General features: G+C 45.7%; 1 protein-coding gene across 1 annotated transcript; it reads right to left on the reverse strand.

The window, feature by feature from the left end:
• Positions 1–7,378: 7,378 nt before the first annotated feature.
• LOC121779062 (neuroendocrine secretory protein 55-like) lies at positions 7,379–7,915 on the reverse strand. Its single transcript, XM_042176410.1, has one exon. It carries the CDS (start codon positions 7,913–7,915, stop codon positions 7,379–7,381), a length of 537 nt encoding a protein of 178 aa, XP_042032344.1.
• Between the last annotated feature and the right edge of the window lie 13,800 nt (positions 7,916–21,715).

Consider the following 21,715-nt stretch of genomic DNA (forward strand, 5'->3'; position numbering starts at 1 on the left):
CTCCGATCAATGATAATCCAACCTCGATTCAACTCCGATTCACCAGATCAAGTGCGAAAAGCATCCATTCAAGTGAACAACACCAAACTCAGAATCAAACATAATCAAAACTCAACATCAGCATCATCATGACATAAAATAAAAGTTCCATAGATAGATCAGGAATATTTCAGCAAATACGAAAGTCGAGCTTTGAACATAAAACTAAAATGAAAGCAGTAAATTGTTTCTTCACCCGACGTAAGGACGGTGGTACACAACGTCAAACCAACCAGGTCAGTTATACTCCCTCTGAGGGCCTTCATCTCTTCTCGGACCTCGTCGAGCTCCTTTCACATCTCGCCCACCTCTTTCTTCATTTCTTCATAGTCCACGCTGGCCACTGCCTCGATTCCGTCTAGCTCCGTCTTCACTTGGGTCTCTATCCTCCCCACCTCGTAGAAACAGACGTCCTTCCCGTGCATGTAAAGGAGCCCTTTGTTGAAAAAGTACTCAACGCTGAATGACTCCGGAGGCTCACACATGATCACTTCAGGTGCGGACTTGGCTATCTTCATGATTATATTACGCTGGAGGTATGCACCGTGAAGATGGCAAGTGTACATGTGGCGAGAAGGGTTGGCGGTCATCTGATGACAAGTTTGAGCCAACCAGTAGCCCAGGTGCACCTTAACACCCTTCGCCATGCACCAAGTGAAGTAGAGGTCTGCTATGGTTAAGGCAGAGTTAGTTGTTCCCATCAGATTGTAACTGATAAACGTCTGCGCGAAGCGGAGGATGCGGTTCTCAATGTGGAAGCCCTTGGAATAGTTGGTTTTAAACATCCCCACCTTGGGATGGGTAACGAATTCCCATGCTGACTGTGCTTTGAAACCAGGGGTGTACTTGGGGTGGGGGCTCCAACCATACGCTCATTCCAGATTCCATCATCGTCCTCAGCGCGGGTGAACAAACCCATCCTTAGGGACCACTCCCTTATGCTCATCTCATATTCGTCGGTGAAAATCCTGAAGGTGATGGAGTCAGCGTCGAGGTCAGTGGTGGTTTTGGGCCGGAAGGTTGAGAAGAATTCTCGGGCTAACGCTGTGGGCACCTTAGTCGTGCTATGGTTCAGTAGCCAGTTGAACCCAATAGCACCGATATATTGGCGGAATTCCTCGGCCGAATCAATTTCCCTCAGCTCCTCTGGATCATACTGCTTCCCAGACATCGCCAACTTTCCAAAACCACTCCGCTCCTTGTAAGTCGCTGCCCTCTTCGGATCATTAAATTTTCCCATGGCCTCCAGTAACCCCTTGGTTACCCAGACCTTCGTTGGCTCATAGTTGAGCTCTTTCTCTTGCACTTCTTCCTCCTCATCCTCAGACTCGCTGGCCGGGCTAGGGCCGACTTGCTCCTTGGCGTAAGGAACCTTGGTTGGGGCGGGGAGTGGAGCCTCATCGTTCTTGACGGATGCAATCTTCTTTGACTTCTTGGGCTGGGAAGTGGCCGCATGCTTCACTTTGCGCTTTCTTTCCGCGGTCAAGCGGCGTTCCTCCTTTTCATCCCCCTCCCTGTCAGACCCAGGAGTCTCCTCCTGCTTGCCCTCTGCCTCTGTGGCAAGGAACTCTGTCTCTGTAGGATGGGCGAGATCATCTATCTCGTCCCGCAAGCACCTTCTGGCTCTGCGCCTGGCCTCTCGCTGGTCCACCGGCGAGTCCTCGTCCTCTGGACCTTCTATCAGATCCACAACTCCCCTTTGCCCCCCTTCTTCGGGTTCCTGAACCTCAGCATCAAGGGGCCTCTTCCCCCACAGACTTTCTAGGGGTTTCCCCCTCCTCTTCCAAAGTTGGGGTTCCTCCCTCAATGTAGACGGGGTTTCCCACTGAAAGAGCCAAGGTGTTGTGCAGGTGTCGCGTCAAGCAAGGGATGCATCCTACTGATCAGGATAGAAAATCCCAGCTAATCCTGAACCTGGCTATCAATAATTCCTCAACCCACTTCTACTGACTAGTATAGTGGATGTAAGAATAGAATCCCACAGAGATGAATGCGCTTTGGTAATTGTGGCGATATTCTGGAAGGGTTGGTTAGCTACCACGCTTTGGGTTGAGATTCTAACTAGACCGGAAATTAATGTTGTTCTCTACTGACTAGGAGGTGTGAGAGATGATTGATAAGAAGTTGTGTACGTTAGAGTAGGGAACATTATGTTTCAGAAATTATGTGGGAGGTACGGGGTTACTATAAAAGGCGAAACGGCATATCAGAGAATAAGTGGTAGTTAGGTGACTAGGCTGACAGATTTCTAGGGTACTAGCAGAAAAGGTAGAGAAAAGTAAAGGACAAAAGCAAAAAGTAACTAAAAAGTAAAAGTGGTCCCAAATTTGGATGTAGACATTGTCTTCTCCAACAAGTATGAACACAAATCAAACAACTCAGATTCCATGAACGAGAAATTCAGGTTAACAAACTCCACAAGAACAGATCTACAATCTAAACTCCAAATCAAAAGATTAAACTAACGAAATTGAAATTACGCTTACTGGGTGACATGCAAGGTGGTAGAAATCACGTAAACTAGCCTTTCACACATAACCATTTCAGATCTAAAATATAACAGCTATCTAAACTCATGAACTCAGATCTATCAATTCGGAAAGGAAAACATGCTTGCAATACTTGGAAATTACCGTAACAGCTAGATCTAAGCTATCTAGGCAGAAAGAAACAGAATCAAACAGGAAACGATGCATAAAAACAACTTCATATCATAAACGTTTGGATCACAACCAAGACTTCAAAATAAGCAAATATCGAAAATGTAATCGATCCAACGTAAGAAAACAAAGTGCGATTAACTAAGAAAGCAATTAAAGATTGTTTTGCCACTCCGGGCGATGAAACTGTTAACACTACGATACACGCTGACTGGAACGAGAGGATGTGGAACTCCGGCGAACTGATGAGCTTCAGGTGACCATGGTTGTGGCGAGGAACGAGAATATGAAGGATAATGCTGAGGGACCGATCTACCGAAGAGAGGTTTCTAACTAAGCGTAAAAGTGATGAACTAATTGATGATGATTCTCTCTCCAAGTGGCTTCCTTTTATAGGGAGGCCTCCCTTGATTTTTAGGGTAGACTCTCTTCATGAAATGACTCTTTTACCCCTTGCTTTCGGCTGATCTTCCCAGCTATCCTTCTTCTCCATCTCCAGCCTTTTTGGCATGCATCCTGGTCAGTATTGCACCCTACTGACGCCCTTTTCACCTGAATTATCCGAACATTCTCATACTGGCTATAACACTTTCCCTGCACACTTTAGCAACTGTTTTGCAGATATATTCCAATTATGCACATTATACTGACCAGTAACCAAGGCCTAGAATACGACTTATCAAACTGCTCACACATACCACATGATTGTCCTCAAGCGTGAAGAACAAACAAAAAGCAATAAGTCGAATTCTAGCCTGGTTACACCCCTGACCGACTCTATCCCAACCTAGACTCTAAACTATGACGCAAAGAAAAACACATAACAAGACAAACACATATAAAAGACAAAAGAAACACTTAAACAAGTCAATCGGGCTATATTTTCAACCGTCCCTCCCCTTTGGGTCAGGTGCAATCCAGCCTTAGACAGCCTTGAACTTTCGCCGCCCCCCTTTTCTTTCCAGTCAGTATATCCGCTCGTCAATATCACCCAAACTCTCGGCCAAACACCAGATTCGCTCAGTCACGCATTCCTCACCGTGGATATTAGGACTGTATTCTCTCATAGCGCTGAACCACAGATGCTTTGGACTTAGATCTCACGTGCGGTTACCGAAGGTCTTTAAAGCTTGTAACGGGGCTATTGGCTTGTAGTGTTTGGGTTGGTTGTTACTGAGGCTCTAGGCTCAAAAATCTCTAATTTATTTCGATGTGGGGAAACTGTGTGCGCTCAGGCTCTTGGCTGTCACCTCTGCTTGGCTGGACCTTTTCTGATGTTGCTTCCCAACTAGTCAGTAGCGTCTTGTGGCTTAGCCACCCTTGTTCCTTCTCAATTTTTTTGTGGTCAAGTATTTTCGACCATTTTCTTTACATTCTTCTTCTTTCCTTTTTGTGGCTTCGCCACCCTTATTCCTTCTTATTTTTTGGGACCTGGAATGACTTCCTGGTCGATTTTCTCCTTGCTTCTCCATTTCTCGCTCCAGTTGGTTTCTTTCTTGCATGTCCTTCTAGCCAGTTGCCTCCTTGCTTTATGCCTTGCACACACAGAGTCTCAGTGGCTGATGGGTTATATCTGGATATATATGGCTCGAAAGTGGGGTTCTAAGGGTTTTTTTTTGGGGGGGGGGTTTCCTACTGCCTTTAGTGTGTGCTACACGCGGTCACTTTACCCTAGACATCTTGTGGCAGCCACTCTTTTCTTTTCAGGATGAGTGGAAAGTGGTTCCACTTTAGGCTTTAACTCATATTTAAGAGGGCTTTTGTGTTCGGCTCTAAGGATGAGTTTTTCTCTCATACTTGCATCATCTACAGTGACTAGGAGATACTAAGGGGGGTGGTTTCCATTGTCCAGCATGTCTTATCTCCCTCAATTCCCCAAACCGTCAGTTCGAGGTAGTTGAGTTTTAAGCCCAATCAACACGTATATAAAAAAAACTAGACCTAGACAAACAATAACACAGACCACACATATATACATGTCATACTGGCCATTGCATCCCACCTCCCGCTTCACAAGTGTCTGCCCTCAGATAAGGCTGTGAAGTGGAAAAAGGTAATGGTCAGTATGGCTGACACACAGACATACCAAACAAGCAACACATGCTTCTACTAAAAACTTTTCACACTTACACTATATAATAGGCTAAGTGGGAGAATTTTAAAACCTAAACAGAACCCAACAAACACACGCACATATATACAAAAACTCCTCACACTTAGGCAACCCAGTGGACTAGGTGTGAGCTAACATGCACTCAAAAATAAAAACACATAAACAGAAACACATGCGCCAAAAATAGCAAACCATTTACTTCTCACACTTAGACTATTGTATAGGCTAAGTGTTATGAAAGGGGTTTGCTCATATACTACACAGATTATACTACCTAAAAAAACACATAAAATACGAAATACGAAAAACTAAAACTTAAAAAGGAAAAGAAAAACTAACTTGTCAAGGGGGGTTGTGGTCACATGTTCCTCCTACTCCTCCGCGGAGCAGGGCTTGGTGCAGGTGGCTCTGCCAGATCCTCTTCCTCGTTCCCGGATGGTTCTTCCTCAGATTCCGCTTGTTCCTTGTTACCTTCTTCCTCTCGTTCTGCTACCTCTGTCTCTGACACCCTGGGTTCATCATCCTGGCCTCCATGGCCACTTGGTCCAGCTCCTCGTACTAACTTTCCTTCCGCTAATTCCTTCAGAATCCCTTCCATCACATTTGTCAGGCGAGCTAACTCCGTCCTAGCTTGCCGATTCTCTTCCGCCAACTCTTCCACGGCCTTCTCTAATCTCTCCTGCCTCTGTTCTTGCTCTTGTGTTCCCTGGCTTGCTGTAGTTCTCCCAGTCGGTATAGCTTCCTCACCCATCGCGTAAAAATGCGGTACTCCTTGCCTCATGTAAACAGTATTCGTTCGGACGAAGAATGGGGTATCAAACAACCCAGGGGGATCTACCATGGTTTGGGGGGATAAGCCTTCAGCCTCTGTGATGATGATGTTGTTTTTGACGAACACTCCCAAGATATGGTAGTGGGTGAGATTTCTCGCTGGATGGGTGGCAATTAGATTGCATTGGTGAACAGTCCAAAAACCCAGATGTAACTTCCTTCCGCGCTGGCGCACAAAAGAAGGTATAACTCTATCATTGACGTTCGTACAACGGAGTTCGACTGCCCCAGCAAATTGAAGTCCAAGTGGAGTTGTACTAGGCGTAGGATTGGGTTATTGAAATGGATGGAGCGAGAGAGAGTGGATGCAAACTTCCCAGCGACCGGGTGACTTAATTCCTCCCATGCCTCCTGGGGCTCGAAGTCTACGTGTCTACATGGAATTCCCCGTTCCCTGCTCCGCCACTCCGATCCTATCGCCTCCTCCAGACTACGCATCCCCAAACGTACTGTCCATTCAATCAGATTCATGCTTATCTCCTCTCCAAACAACTGAAAGCTAATAGAAACCTCGTCCAAACAATCGAATCCTAACGCATTCAAATAAGAGAGAAACTGCTCGCGGGCACCCAACTCATCTAAAGAAGGAATATGAAGTACCTTTCCGCTCTTCACTTGCTTACTCCCTTCATCCTCGCTATCGAAAACCTTTTGTAGTTTCTTAGAGTCGAATAACTTCATCTCCTCCACCAGATCATCAGTAAGATCCACTGTCCAGCGCCGGTACCTCAGTCTCTCTACCGAGGGATGTACTAGCTCCCGATGATCGTGCGGGAGCTGTTTCTCACTATACTCCTCATTCTCCAAGGAAATGTCGCTGTCCGATTCTGACGCTTCATTGACAGCGTATTCGCTATCACTCTGTTCCCTCCGGTGTTCCTGGGCTCGCTGAATTAATGACTATGCCAGTGTTCACTGTACGTGGCTTCTTGTTGCTGGCCTTCTTCTTCATAGTGGCCTTCCCCTTCCGTTTTCTCTCTGTTCCCTCCGGTGTTCCTGGGCTCACTGAATTAATGACTATCTCGCTCGTCTTCTGGTGCCTTCTAAGCGTGTGTTGAAGGCTGGTCTGGGGCAGAGGGTCGGGTCTCAGTACTGATACGAGTACCTTCAGTTCTCGGCTCGACGTGACGGCTGGTGCAGATGCGAGGTCCGGCCCCTCAGCCATCTGCGTCATCTCTTCGCCCTTTTCACTCAGCGTTTGGGAGACCGCTTCAGTTGCCACCGCAGTATCCTCCAAATCAGTAGTGGGTAAGGATCCCTCCCCAGGTTTTGTGGGAGTGGTCCCTTCCTCTTCACTTAAAATCTCCACCGGATCTGCCGCCGTGTTTACCTTTGCTTTACTGGATGCCCACTTCCCTAAGCATCTTTGCGACACCCTCTTCGGCTTCGACTGTTCTGCCCTAGGGTCACCCTTCAACACCAACTTCCTCTTGACAACTTTTGGTTTTATCACTGGCGGTGCCACTGGTCCAGGTACCTTTGTTCTTGCTACTGTTTCCTCCTCCTCAATATGCACATCACTCTTCCCCGCCTCTGTCTGGGGAGTTGTTGACTCTGTCCTTTCTTCTCTAGTCTGGCCTCCCACCACTTCGTCTACTGGCCGTTCGGCTAGGCCTTCTAAGTTGTTCTCTCCATCGTCTTTCTCACCCTCTTCTACTGCCCTTGATGCGAGGTCTAGACCCTCAGCCATCGTGGCGGTACCATCTTCCGTCCGATTTACCTCATCCAGAAGAGCCTAAAATTCTTCATTAGTCATTAGGCCCTGCTTTCTGGCCGTCTCATTTAAATCTATCTCTTCCCTCGCCGTTTCTTGAGGAATGGGCTCCGCTGTCGGCGTTTTCTCTGGTTCATCGCCTCCCTTCTGGCTCTTTTCCTCCTTTCTTCTTCTCGCCTCCCTTTCCTCTGGTTCGGAGTCGTAATAGGCAGAGATGGGGTCAACATCCATTGAGTCGCTTCGTTGGGGAGTTTGGGCGGATTCTGAGGGTTCGGTCGCCGATGGAGGTTCCCTTTCCGGCGCAATTGTTGATGATGTCGGAATGGAAGTGGGTGGTTGTGCTGTGGGTTGCACATTCGGTTCTGATGCAGGTACTGATGGGGTTTCTCCGGTCATGCTCCATTTGCCCCCGATTCGGCTAAAACCGGCCAACTCAGCCGCCCAATCTCGACTTGGGTCCTGCTGTCGAAGGAACTCGGTCATTACGTCCAAAGAAACCATCGTCGGAGCCTGAGGAGTCGGCTCCGGTGGTTGCGGGTTCGGTGGATGCTCTTCCATTGTCGGCTGCGATTCTGGGGTTTCTTCTCTGCGGTTTGAAGTAGGTTTCTCGCTGGTGATTTTCTTCGCTTATTTCTTCTTTCCCATGGCTTAATTCGGTGAATTTCTGGTGGTAATACGGGTGTTGGCTTTTGTGGAGAGAATGGTGGAAATTTCTGGAGAGAGGGATGGAGGTAAGGGTTTGTGAAGTGAAATGGGAGAGACGGTTTGATTATGAGGGTGGAAAATGTAGTTGAGGGTTTGTAACCGGCTGCAGACGGTTTCCAGGTCACGCCGATTCATATGGGAGACAGTTGAGAGCTCTGCCCCCTGTTTGGACGTCGTCTCTCTTTCTCTGCACACGCGCCTTCCCAGTCGCTGCCCCCCTGCAAAGCTGCAACAAACCCCCAAATTCAAACTTCGTCCCTTAATGATTTCCCCCTATATTTTCCTAGATTAGAAACAAAGTGAAATAGACACTTAAATAAAATTGGGAGTTTCAACAAATGGGTATGTTGGTGGTCAGTACGTACTCCCAATTAATATTTGAGGTCCGAAAAAAAAATTTACGTTTTCTTAAAATTAACTTGCATGCAACGGTTTAAATTAATTAATTACCACATATTTACCATATTTCCATCTCCTTTAGGAAAATTGGAATTCTATTGTGCCGGCATATGTAAATCACACTAAAAGGAGCTAGCTCAGTGGAATTCCAATCCCTATCCTACCGGTCAGTATGAAACCTGAGTATGTGGTTGCAGTGGAATCTCATCCACCACAGCCACATCACTGTTGTCCCTAAATACTTTTAGCCTATGTCCATTAACGATAAAAGGTTCAGAGTTAGGAAGACTCCCTGAAATCTCCACTGCTCCATTAGAACGGAGTGCGGTGATGACATAAGGCCCTGTCCACTTCGAGTTGAGGTTTCCAGGCATGAGCTTCAATCTTGACTGGAAGAGTAGTACTTTCTGGCCAACATGGAGATCTTTGGTCCTCAGATTTCTGTCGTGCCACAATTTAGTTCTCTCTTTGTACCACATGGCTGAGTCGAATGACTCCAATCTAAGTTCCTCTAACTTCTGCAACTGCAGCTTCCTTTCCTCTACACAGGCTGTAGCATCCACATTTACTTGTTGTACTGCCCAGTATGCTCGGTGCTCAATTCTAACGGGTAATTGGCAAATCTTTCCGAAAACGATTCTGTATGGAGACATTCCTATGGGAGTTTTATAGGCTGTCCGATATGCCCATAGAGCATCTTCTAACCTCATACTCCAGTCCTTCCTAGAAGGATTGACGGTTTTGTCTAGAATCTTCTTTATCTCTCGGTAAGAGATCTCTGCTTGGCCGTTTGCTTGCGGGTGGTAGAGGCTGGATAATCTGTGGTGCACACCGTACTTATTCATCAAGGCTTCGATGGTGCGGTTACAGAAATGGGTGCCTTGATCGGATATTATGGCCCTTGGTACTCCGAACCGACTGAAAATGTTACTTTTGAGGAACTTGGCAACCTCTCTTGCTTCACACGTGCCCGTGGCCTTGGCTTCTACCCACTTGGAGACGTAGTCAACTGCAACTAAGATATACAAGTTCCCATATGACGAAAAGGCCCCATGAAATCCATCCCCCATATGTCAAACAACTCACAAACAATGATCGGGACTTGTGGCATTTCATCTCGTGCTGATATTCCACCGGTCAGTTGACAACGCTCACAACTTTTACAAAACTCGTAGGCATCCTTGTTGAGGGTTGGCCAATAAAATCCGCTATCCAGAATCTTTCTTGCCGTTTTCTTGGGACCGAAGTGTCCTCCACATGCCAAAGAGTGGCAATGTGTCAATACGTCTCTCTGCTCCCAGTCAGGAACGCACCTTCTTATCACTTGATCTACTCCTACCCTCCAGAGATACGGGTCGTCCCAAAAGTAGTATTTTACCTCACTCTTGATCTTCATCCTTTGAGCCTTAGTGACGTTCGGAACTTCTGGAAGCTCTCCTGAAACTAAGTAGTTGGCTAGGTCCGCATACCATGGCTCCTGCCCTACTTTTTCCTTTCCTTTCTGTCACATCCTGGTCAGTAAGTTTAATCACTTCTTCCCAGTCAATTTTTCTGGCGGCGAAAATCACTTCACACAAGTGCTCTTCCGGGAATCGATCTCGCACCTCCTCGCTATTCCCATCCTGCATTATCCTGCTCAAATGATCCGCAATTTTATTCTCAGCCCCTTTCTTATCTTCCACCTCCCAATCGAACTCTTGCAACAGGAGTACCCATCGGATCAAGCGGGGTTTTGATTCTTTCTTGGCAATCAGGTACTTAATGGCCGCATGGTCAGTATAGACGATGACCTTGGATCCCAACAAGTATTGCCTAAACTTCTCGAATAAATATACCACGGCTAGCATCTCCTTCTCCATGGTATCATAATTCCTTTGAGCTTGATTCAATGTCTTAGATGCATAAAAGATTACATACCTTTTTCCCTCGATCTTCTGACCTAGCACAACTCCCACCGCGTAATCGCTGGCATCACACATCACTTCGAACGGATGATCCCAGTCAGGAGCCCGAATAATTGGTGCATATATCAGCTTCTCTTTGAGGAGGTTGAAAGAAGTCTTGCACTGTTGTTGAAAATTGAATTCCACTTCGTTTTGAAGAAGTCTGGTAAGGGGCTGGGCGATTTTTGCAAAGTCTTTTATAAATCGTCGATAAAATCCTGCATGCCCAAGAAAACCCCTTATCCCCTTCTGGTCAGTAGGGAAATGCAGTTTGGAAATGACGTCCACCTTGGCTTGATCCACCTGGATACCTCTCTCTGACACCACGTGCCCTAGGACGATGCCCTCTGTGACCATGAAATGACACTTCTCAAAATTCAAGACAAGGCTCTTTGCCTGACACCTCTCCAGAATTACGTCCAAGTGATGAAGGAATGAATCGAAGGAGTCTCCGTAGACTGTAAAGTCATCCATGAATATTTCTATGCACTCCTCGATCAGATCGGAAAATATGCTCATCATGCATCGTTGGAATGTTCCCGGAGCGTTGCAAAGACCGAAAGGCATGTGTCTGTATGCATAGGTTCCAAATGGGCAGGTGAAGGTAGTTTTATCCTGGTCTTCAGGGTCCACGTAGATCTGAAAATACCCGTTGTACCCATCCAAAAAACAAAATTACTTCTTCCCAACCAGTCGCTCCAACATCTGATCGATGAACGGTAGGGGGAAGTGGTCTATCCTGGTTGCGGCGTTCAGCTTGCAGTAGTCTATGCACATCCGCCAACCAGTGACTAGCCTTGTCGGTATCAGCTCATTCCTCTCATTTTGAACCACCTGAATCCCGGACTTCTTGGGAACCATGTGTACAGGGCTGACCCACTCGCTATCGGGCACCGAGTAGATAATCCCCAATGACAACAACTTTAAGATTTCCTTCAATATTTCCTCCCGCATGTTGGGATTCACCTTCCTCTGCGAGTCACGATGTGCTTTCGCCCCCTCTTCTAGCCTAATATGATGCATGCAGACGTCGAGGCTTATTTCCACCAAATCTGTAAGGCTCCATCCAATTGCTTTTTTGTTCCTGCCTAGGATTGTCAGTAGCCTTGCTTCTTGTTCTTTCGTCAGGCTGCTGCTAATGATCACCGGGTACGAGTTTTCCTCCCCTATGAAGGCATACTTCAGATTCGTCGGCAGCTTCTTCAATTCAACTTGTGGGGGAAGTATGTCAGCCGGCAGAATGCTTCTTGCAGCATCCCCCTCCTTTTCCAACTCTTCATCTGAAACTTCATCTGTACTAACTGGTAGCTGAGCCCCTGCTGCTCCAATAAATTCCGATTTCTGGCAGAAATCCTTAATTGCTCCTTCTATCTCTTCGTCAGTTAACCCTTGGCTACTGATCAGATCGCACCATGCAGCCGCTTCCACATCAGCCTTCCCATATACATCTAAAGCTTGGAGTTTCTCCTGCAATAATTCAGTCTCAAGAAAATCTTGGACTAAGGGGTCAATTACATCAACATAGCATAGATTTTCAGAATCGATAGGCTTTTTCATGGCCTCATTGATATCAAAGGTGAACTTCTCTCCATGAAAATCAATGCAAATTGTTCCCTCAACCATATCTACAATCGTCTTGGTTGTCCTAAGAAATGGCCTTCCTAACAATATACCGCTTGACTCCCTAGCTTCAGACTCACCCATCTTGATCACGTAAAAGTCAGCAGGATAAGTAAAATCATGTACTCTCACCAACACATTTTCTAATACACCCTCAGGACTTATACATGATCTATCAGCCAGTTGGATCAACACCCTAGTGTTTGACGACGTTACTCCCTTCAGCCGGTTATAGATTGACAAAGGAATAACATTAATACAAGCTCACATGTCACACATTGCATGCTCGACTTTTACTTCTCCTATAGTTATAGGCAAAGTAAACATACCTGTATCGGCTCTCTTGGGTGGTAGCTTTTCCTGCACAATTGCTGATGATATCCCTTCCACCATGATCTTTCCCTCCTCCTGGGCTTTCCCGGCTATGAACTCTTTAATGAATTTCCCAAGTGGAGGTAGCTTCACGGGCTGGAGGAATGGTATGGTAACATCCAGCTTCCCGAAAATTGACATGTAATCCACTGGGTTATCTTTCTTCCTTTTGTTCAAGAAACGGTAAGGGAACAGTTTCTTTCCTTTCTCCTCTTCAACCAGTCCTTCAACAGCCTTTCCGGAGTTTTCCTTGGGTATAATCTGGGCTGGAGTCTCCTTCGTCGGTCCCTTTTCCTTAGGCGAGTCCACCTTGGGCTGCATGCCTCCGGTTTCACTACTTCTCGCTGGTTCCTCATCCAAGAAAAATGGATCCTGCATTTAGGGTAGAGTTCTGCGTAGCTCCTCTTCCGAGACAACGTTTCTCAGCACCTTTGTCCCACTAGGTTCTCCACTGGACTTCTTCGGTTGGGGTCCTTCATAGGTTGTATCGGACCGTAATGTGACCTTGCTCACGTTTGCCTTTTCAGGTACATGGACTGTAGATGGGAGTTTCCCAGAATTCCCTTTCATTTCACCCATCGAACTGACCAGCTGGGCCAACTGCCTATTCATCATATCAATATTCGCCTTATGTTCCTTCTGGACACTCTGCATCCCCTGCACCACTTCATTGTTGGATTGCAATTCACCCTTGATACTCTGCTGTGAAGCGAGCAGTTCTCCCATCATGTCCTCTATAGATCGTCTTGACCTGTTAGGATATTGGGACTGATTTGGCCATTGGTGCTGGTTATAATGGGGGTTCTGGTTGGGCTAGAAATTTTGGAAGTTTTGCTGGTTCTGGTTAGGTGGGTAATGGTTATACTGGCCAGGAGGGTTGTAATGGTCTTGGTGATATTGATTTTGGTTTTGGTTTTGATACTGGGCCTGGTTTTGGAACTAGCTCTGGTTCTGATGATGTTGGGAACCTTGATTAGGCTGATTCGGGTAATTTTGGAAGTTTCTCTGGTGGGGTAGTACATAGACAGGGTCTGGGTTCTGGTTTTGCGGGGGTTGGTTTTGAGGTTGTTGACTGTGGGGTTGTTGGTTTCTTCCTGGCCAGTTGAACTGGTTGTTGGGATTTTCTGGGCCACGGTTGAAATTTTGGTTTGGGTGAGGGTGGTATTGATCTGACCTGGACCTTGGGTTTGATTTTGGTTCCCATCTCCCCATCGAAAATTCGGATGGTCCCTCCATGGTGCGTCCCGTTGTCTCCCCTGGATCCAATGCCCACTAGAATTGTAGTACCCGGCAGCATTGACTTGCTCCATATTCTCGAAGTTATTAGGCTGATCATAGCTCGGTCCTTGGTTTCCCTGTTCCGCACCCTTGTAGTTCCCAGTTGGGGAAGTTGGTGGTGCGTTCTTCTCGATCGCGTTCAGGAATGTCTTCTTCAATTCGTCCATCTTCAAATCCATCTTTTGTTCTATCTTATGCTTTTGGTCAGTAGACAAGGCACTCGCAGTCCTTTCTCTGCTGTAACCATCTCTTGAATTGTCGTACTTCTTCTTTGCGCTCAAGAGTTTCCCTAGGACCCTCTTAGCTTCACTGACCCTTAACTGCGTGAAACTTCCTCCTGACGAGGAGTTTGCCGGATCCTTTGTCGCCTTGTTCATCCCCTCATAAAAGGTGTGATGTATTTCTATATCCGCCATACGATGGTTCGGACATGCATCCAAAAGGCTCATATACTTTGCCCAATAATCACTCAAGGGTTCATCGTAACCTTGCTTCACACTGGTTATCTCTCTCTTCAACGCACTCGTCTTAGATGACGGAAAAAATTTGCCTAAAAAGGCTGACTTGAAATCTGCCCAACTCTCAACGGAATTGGGGGGCAATCGCATGAACCAGGTATTAGCCTCCCCTTTTAGAACAAACGGCAAAGCCTTCAATCTGTAGTCATCCTCTGTCGCCCCTGTTGGCCTTCTCTGTGCCCTACAAATCTTACAGAACTCATGAAGGAATTCGTAGGGGCCTTCATAGCTTTTCCCGCAGTACGTGGGCAGAATTGCAATAATATGGGGCTTCACATCGCAAGTTGTCTGCCCCGGGGTGACTACTATAGCTTGCGGTGGTTCTCCTTCGGTATGCGCGTTCAGCGTCCCGATCTCTGGATCATCATCTCCTTGGGCAACCATTCTCCTTGGGCTACCCTCCAACTGTAGTACTTGTTCTGGTATTCCTCCCTCTATGGTGTCTTGCTCTTCGTCACTACTCGTACCTAGGTCAGACATGGTTGTCGATAGGCCAGAAGGAGTGGTCGCAAGTATAGTTCCTCGCTGGAGTATCTTCGGTCTCAAATGGTCAGGAGCCGAACTGCTTCTCATAAACTGAAAGAAAAAAAAAAGAAAAAAAATTATGAAAAATATATACGCCAAAGTATCACACACTAACAGTTAATAACGCCATTCATCCCCGGCAACGACGCCATTTGAAAGAGCCAAGGTGTTGTGTAGGTGTCGCGTCAAGCAAGGGATGTATTGATCAGGATAGAAAATCCCAGCTAATCCTGAACCTGGCTATCAATAATTTCTCAACCCACTTCTACTGACTAGTATAGTGGATGTAAGGGTCGAATCCCACAGAGATGAATGCGCTTTGGTAATTGTTGTGATATTCTGGGAGGGGTTGGTTAGCTACCACGCTTTGGGTTGAGATTCTAACTAGACTGGAAATTAATGTGGTACTCTACTGACTAGGAGGTGTGAGAGATGATTGATAAGCAGTTGTGTACGTGAGAGTAGGGAACATTATGTTTCAGAAATTATGTGGGAGGTACGGGGTTACTATAAAAGGCGAAACGGCATATCAAAGAATAAGTGGTAGTTAGGTGACTAGGCTGACAGATCTGTAGGGTACTAACAGAAAAGGTAGAGAAAAGTAAAGGACAAAAGCAAAAAGTAACTAAAAAGTAAAAGTGGTCCCAAATTTGGATGTAGACATTGTCTTCTCCAACAAGTATGAACACAAATCAAACAACTCAGATTCCATGAACGAGAAATTCAGGTTAACAAACTCCACAAGAACATATCTACAATCTAAACTCCAAATCAAAAGTTTAAACTAACGAAATTGAAATTACGCTTACTGGGTGACATGCAAGGTGGCAGAAATCACGTAAACTAGGCTTTCACACTTAACCATTTCAGATCTAAAATCTAACAGCTATCTAAACTCATGAACTCAGATCTATCAATTCGGAAAGGAAAACATGATTGCAATACTTGGAAATTACCGTAACAACTAGATCTAAGCTATCTAGGCAGAAAGAAACAGAATCAAACAGGAAACAATGCATAAAAACAACTTCATATCATAAACGTTTGGATCACAACCAAGACTTCAAAATAAGCAAATATCGAAAATGTAACCGATCCAACGTAAGAAAACAAAGTGCGATTAACTAAGAAAGCAATTAAAGATTATTTTGCCACTCCGGGCGATGAAACTGTTAACACTACGAAACACGCTGACTGGAACGAGAGGATGTGGAACTCCGGCGAACTGATGATCTTCAGATGACCATGGATGTGGCGAGGAACGAGAATATGAAGGATAATGCTGAGGGACCGATCTACCGAAGAGAGGTTTCTAACTAAGCGTAGAAGTGATGAACTAATTGATGATGATTCTCTCTCCAAGTGGCTTCCATTTATAGGGAGGCCTCCCTTGATTTTTAGGGTAGACTCTCTTCATGAAATGACTCTTTTGCCCCTTGCTTGCGGCTGATCTTCCCAGCTATCCTTCTTCTCCATCTCGAGCCTTTTTGGCATGCATCCTGGTCAGTATTGCACCCTACTGACGCCCTTTTCACCTGAATTATTCGAACATTCCCATACTGGCTAGAACACTTTCCCTACACACTTTAGCAATTGTTTTGCAGATATATTCCAATTATGCACATTATACTGACCAATAACCAAGGCCTAGAATACGACTTATCACCCACTCCAAACTACCTCCACAATTAGGGGTTTCCCCATCAACAAACACTTCTTCAGAAACAGGGGTTTCCCCCTCAACATCCCTCGTTATCGTCCGTTCATCAACCGCCATGCGCACAAGTTCCACGGCCAGACCATCTTCATTTTCCTATCCACCGCCCTCCGCTGCTCCTCTTTCCGGTGCTCTTGTGCTCGGCTCGGTTCCTGCTTGCGAGATTGTGGGTTGGGCCGTCGAATCCTCTGGAATCGTCAGCGGTGGTGATGCTGCGGTAGGCGTTTCCCTCTCACTCATCGCTGAGAAGAGTACGAAAACTTTCAGTGCCTCCTCCTTACTTCCGAACCTTCGTATCAAATCATCAATGAGCGCCGCCGCGTTTGAACCTGCGGCGGTGGTGGGATTCCCTGCCTTCGTGGTGTGAGCGGGTGCCTTCTCCATGATCTGTCTCTGCAAGATTCACAAGAACTAGGTAGAATTTTTCGACTAGGGTTAGATGGAATGTGGGAATTGTGAGAGAAAAGAATTGGGGGAGAAAATAGAGTAGAGAGAGAATTCGGTGTTTTAGAGATTGGAAAATAAAAGAAAAAGGGGGAAAATTGGTATTTTAGATAAGGAAAGGGAACGGTTGCAGGTGTGATGTAAGCAGCCGTACGCCTCCCTGTAAAGTTAAAATTTGAATTTCAAAAATTTCACAACTTCCCTCCCAAACATCTGGTCCGAAAATCTCTCCTCCCCATGTAAATGCTATTCTCCGCAAAACCACACTTAGAAAAAAAACAAAATTGAAACGCCAGACTCCCAGGTCAAGAATTCAATATGAGACAAAACAATTTCCCTAAGAAGTCTAGTGCTTCGAAAATATTTTTGGAAGATTAGTTTTTTTCTTTGTTTGGATTTTTTTTTGTAAGTTTTTGGAAAAGCAATTAAACTATTAACACTTTCATTTTAGTATTCTCGAGATCCCCTAGTTCAGTGTATAGATTAAAAAAATGCATTCCTATTTACCTGACCCAGGAATTCACGGAGAATACTTACTCACTAAACCGATTAGATGATAATAGAGAGAGCGCGTAGTGGCACTTCCTCCACTACACACAACTCCGAATTATCCCTAAAGACTTTCACTCGATGGCCATTAACAAGGAAATGGATAGAGTTCGAGGCACTTCCCTGGATTTCCACAGCTCCATTTGCTCGAAGGCCAACAATAGTGTATGGCCCAATCCACTTGGACTTCAGCTTTCCAGACATCAGCTTAAGCCTGGACTGGAAAAGGAGCACCTTCTGACCCACTATTAGTTCCTTGACCTGGAGGTTTTTGTCATGCCACAGCTTTGTCTTCTCCTTGTACCACATTGCGGCCTCATATGACTTAAGCCTTAACTCTTCCAGCTCCTGAAGTTGCAGTTTCCTCTCTCCCTCACAAGCCAGGGGTTTCATATTAATCTCCTTCACCGCCCAATATGCTCTATGCTCAACTCCTACGGGCAGATGGCACATCTTACCAAACACCATCCTGTTGGGCGAGATTCCAATAGGAGTTTTATACGCAGTCCTGTAAGCCCACAATGCATCGCCGAGCCTCTTGCTCCAGTCCTTCCTTTACGGGTTCACTGTCTTCTCCAATATTGCCTTGATCTCCCTATTCGAGATTTCTGCCTGCCCATTAGAGTGAGGGTGGTAAGAGGTAGAAAGCATGTGGTGGACTCCGTATTTATTCATCAGAGCTTCTATGGTTCGGTTATGGAAATGCGTCCCTTGGTCAGATATAATGGCTCGGGGCACACCATACCTGTTAAAAATGTTAGATCTAAGAAATTTAGCCACCTCTTTGGATTCACAAGAAGTGGCAGCTTTGGCTTCTATCCACTTTGACACATAATCTACGGGCACAAGGATGTACGTATTTCCGTACGAAGATGGGAATGGACCCATGAAATCCATCCCCCAGACGTCGAAGATTTCACAGACGATTATTGGGACCTGCGGCATCTCATCTCTCTTTGAAATTCCTCCAGTTTGCTGGCATCGCTCACAGTTTTGACAGAATTCAAAGGAGTCCCTGTGTAGTGTAGGCCAATAAAATCCACTGTCTAGGACTTTCCTTCCAGTCTTCCTTGGCCCAAAATGACCTCCACATGCCAACGCATGGCAATGATTAAGTACATCCCTCTGCTCTCATTCGTGAATACATCTCTTAATTACTTGGTCAGCTCCCATCTTCCACAAGTAAGGATCGTCCCAAAAAAATACTTAGCCTCACTCTTCAGCTTCATCTTCTGGGCCCGGGAAATTTCTTGTGAACTTGGCACTTCTCCTGTGACCAAGTAATTTGCTAGGTCTGCGAACCATGGTTGAACGTTCAGCTGACACTTCCCTTTCTCGGCATCTTCTGGACGTGTTATCGCTATTATTGCCTCCAAACTGATGGGTCTAGGAGATTCGCCCATGTAGTATAGGTGTTCCTCAGGGAAGGCGTCTGGTATAGCTTCCTCAGTCTCTCCCTAGAAGATCCGACTCAAATGGTCAGCCACTTTATTCTCCGTACCCTTTTTGTCTCTCACCTCCCAGTCAAACTCTTGCAGAAGTAACACCCACCGGATTAACCTTGGCTTTGATTCTTTCTTCGCCAGTAAATACTTGATAGCTGCGTGGTCGGTGAAAACTATCACTCTCGACCCCAGTAAGTATGGTCAAAATTTCTCAAATGAATACACGACCGCTAACATTTCCTTCTCTGTGGTGTCATAGTTTTTCCGGGCCTGGTTGAGTGTCTTCGACGCATAGAAGATCACGTAATTCTTTCCATCCATCCTCTGACCTAGTACCGCCCCCACTGCGAAGTCGCTTGCATCACACATTATTTCAAACGGCTGACTCCAGTCGGGTGCCCTGATGATAGGGGCAGACACTAGTTTATCCTTCAATAATTGAAAAGTCTTTTTACATTCTCCGTCGAAGACAAAATCAACATCATTATGCAAAAGGTGGGTAAGTGGCTGAGCGATCTTTGCGAAGTCTTTTATGAACCTTCTATAAAAACCAGCATGACCTAGAAACCCTCTGACTTCTTTCTGATTCGTAGGGTAAGGCAATTTCGAAATCACTTTGACCTCTGCTTGGTCTACCTGTATGCCCTTCTCTGATACTACATGGCCCAGGATAATTCCCTCGGGTACCATGAAATGACACTTTTCGAAGATAAGGACCAAATTCTTCTCCTGACATCTCCTTAATACTAAGTACAGGCAAGCCAAACAGGAATCGAAAGAGTTCCCATATACGGTGAAGTCATCCATGAAGATCTCGATACAAACTTCCAGTAGATCTGAGAAGATACTCATCATGCAGCGTTGAAAAGTGTCTGACACATTGCACAGACCAAACAGCATTCTTCTATAAGCATACATGCCAAAGGGGCACGTAAACGTGGTCTTGTCTTGGTCTTCGGGATCTACATAGATCTGGAAGTATCCACTGTACCCGTCAAGGAAACAAAAATACTGATTTCCAGCCAGCCTCTCTAGCATCTGATCAATGAAGGGTAATGGGAAATGATCATTCATGGTTGCTTCAGTCATCTTCCTGTAGCCTATGCACATCCTCCACCCAGTGACAAGTCGGGTGGGCACCAATTCATTCTTGTCATTTTTAACTACCTGAATTCCTGACTTTTTGGGTACCATGTGAACTGAACTGACCCATTCACTATCTGGTATGGAGTAGATGATACCTAAGGAAAGCAGCTTCAAAACATCCTTCAGAACTTCTTCCCTCATGTTTGGATTCAGCTTACGTTGCGGGTCTCTATAGGCCTTTGCACCTTCTTCCAACCTGATGTGGTGCATGCAAAGATCAGGACTGATCCCTACTAGGTCTGAGAGAGTCCATTCTATGGCCTTCTTGTTCCTTTTGATTACCTCCAGTAATTCCTTTTCCTGTTCCTCGGTCAAGTTGTTGTTGACGATTACTGGGAAAGTCTCATTTTCTTCCAGATAGGCATATATGAGGCCTGGTGGGAGTGTTTTCAGTTCCTTCTTGGGGGTACTTGTTTCCTGAGGCAGGGGATTTGTTTCTGTCGCATCAGTTATCGTTCCCTTTGCAGATCCAGAAGAATTTTTCACGCTAGCCACATGGGCTAATCCCCTTGACCTGGCTGACTCCGGATTTTTACAAAACTCTGAAATTGCTTCGGCCAGCTCCTCATCCGTTAGTTCCCTTTTATGCATTGCCTCACACCATCCAGCCACCTCTCTGTAAATAGAGTAACTTAACTCTGAATTATCAATCTGCTCCCGCATCAACTCGGTCTCAAGATACTCCTGAACCAGGGGGTTAATAACATCGACAGCATGCAAATTTTCAACATCTAATGGTTTCTTCATTGCTTCATCTATGCTAAATGTATATTTTTCCCCATTATATTCCAGGCATATAGTTCCATCCAAAACATCGATAATGGTTTTAGCGGTACGCAGAAAAGGTCTACCTAGAAGCACGCCGCTAGACTCAGAGGATTCATATCACTCATTTTAATAACATGAAAATCGACCGGATACAGAAAATCATGCACCTTGACTATGACATTTTCTAAAACTCCCTCTGGACAAATGCACGACCTATCCGCCAATTAGATTACCACCTTCGTATCCACCATTCCTACTCCTACCAACTTTTTGTATATGGAAAGCGGTAAAACATTTATCGACGCCCCTAAGTCACACATAGCATGCTCAATTCTGACATCACCAATGTAAATGGGTAAGGTGAACATACCTGGGTCAGTGCGTTTCGAAGGCATCCTGCGTTTCTGAATCACTGCTGACACGTTCTCTCCAATCAAGATCTTCCCACTAGGTCTCGTCTTTCCAGCTATGAACTCCTTAATGTATTTGCTGAAGACCAGCAATTTCAAAGCTTGTAAGAACGGTAGGTTTATCTCCAACTTTCCAAAGATATCCATAAAATCCACCGGTTCATCCTTCTTCTTCTTAGCCTCTCCTCGGTGCAGAAATGGTTTCACTTGCTTCCCTGCACTTGTAAACCCTCCAAGCTGAAAGCTCGCCCGTTTCCTTCCTCACTACTTCATTTTCTGCTTCTGGCTCTGGTTCTAGGAAAAATGGTTCAGCCACACTAGATAGCGGTTTCCCCAGGTCACATTCCCGAAGGACATCTCCTCTTACCGTACTCCCTATCTTCGAATTTCCAAGTTCAGGAACTGAGTTCTTCCCTTCTTTGCCTTCCGCGGGAGGTGTTTCTTCATTCATCTTCATCACTAGATCTTCATAACCTCGCCCAGATCTTTAAGTGATTTGACTGATAGCCTTATTGAGGC

Source organism: Salvia splendens, chromosome 19 (assembly GCF_004379255.2).
Source record: "Salvia splendens isolate huo1 chromosome 19, SspV2, whole genome shotgun sequence".
Lineage (NCBI taxonomy): Eukaryota > Viridiplantae > Streptophyta > Magnoliopsida > Lamiales > Lamiaceae > Salvia > Salvia splendens.

What these genes read in the sequence shown, in the direction of transcription:
- LOC121779062 (XM_042176410.1), bottom strand. Translation starts at nt 7,915, where the DNA reads ATGGAAGAGCATCCACCGAACCCGCAACCACCGGAGCCGACTCCTCAG.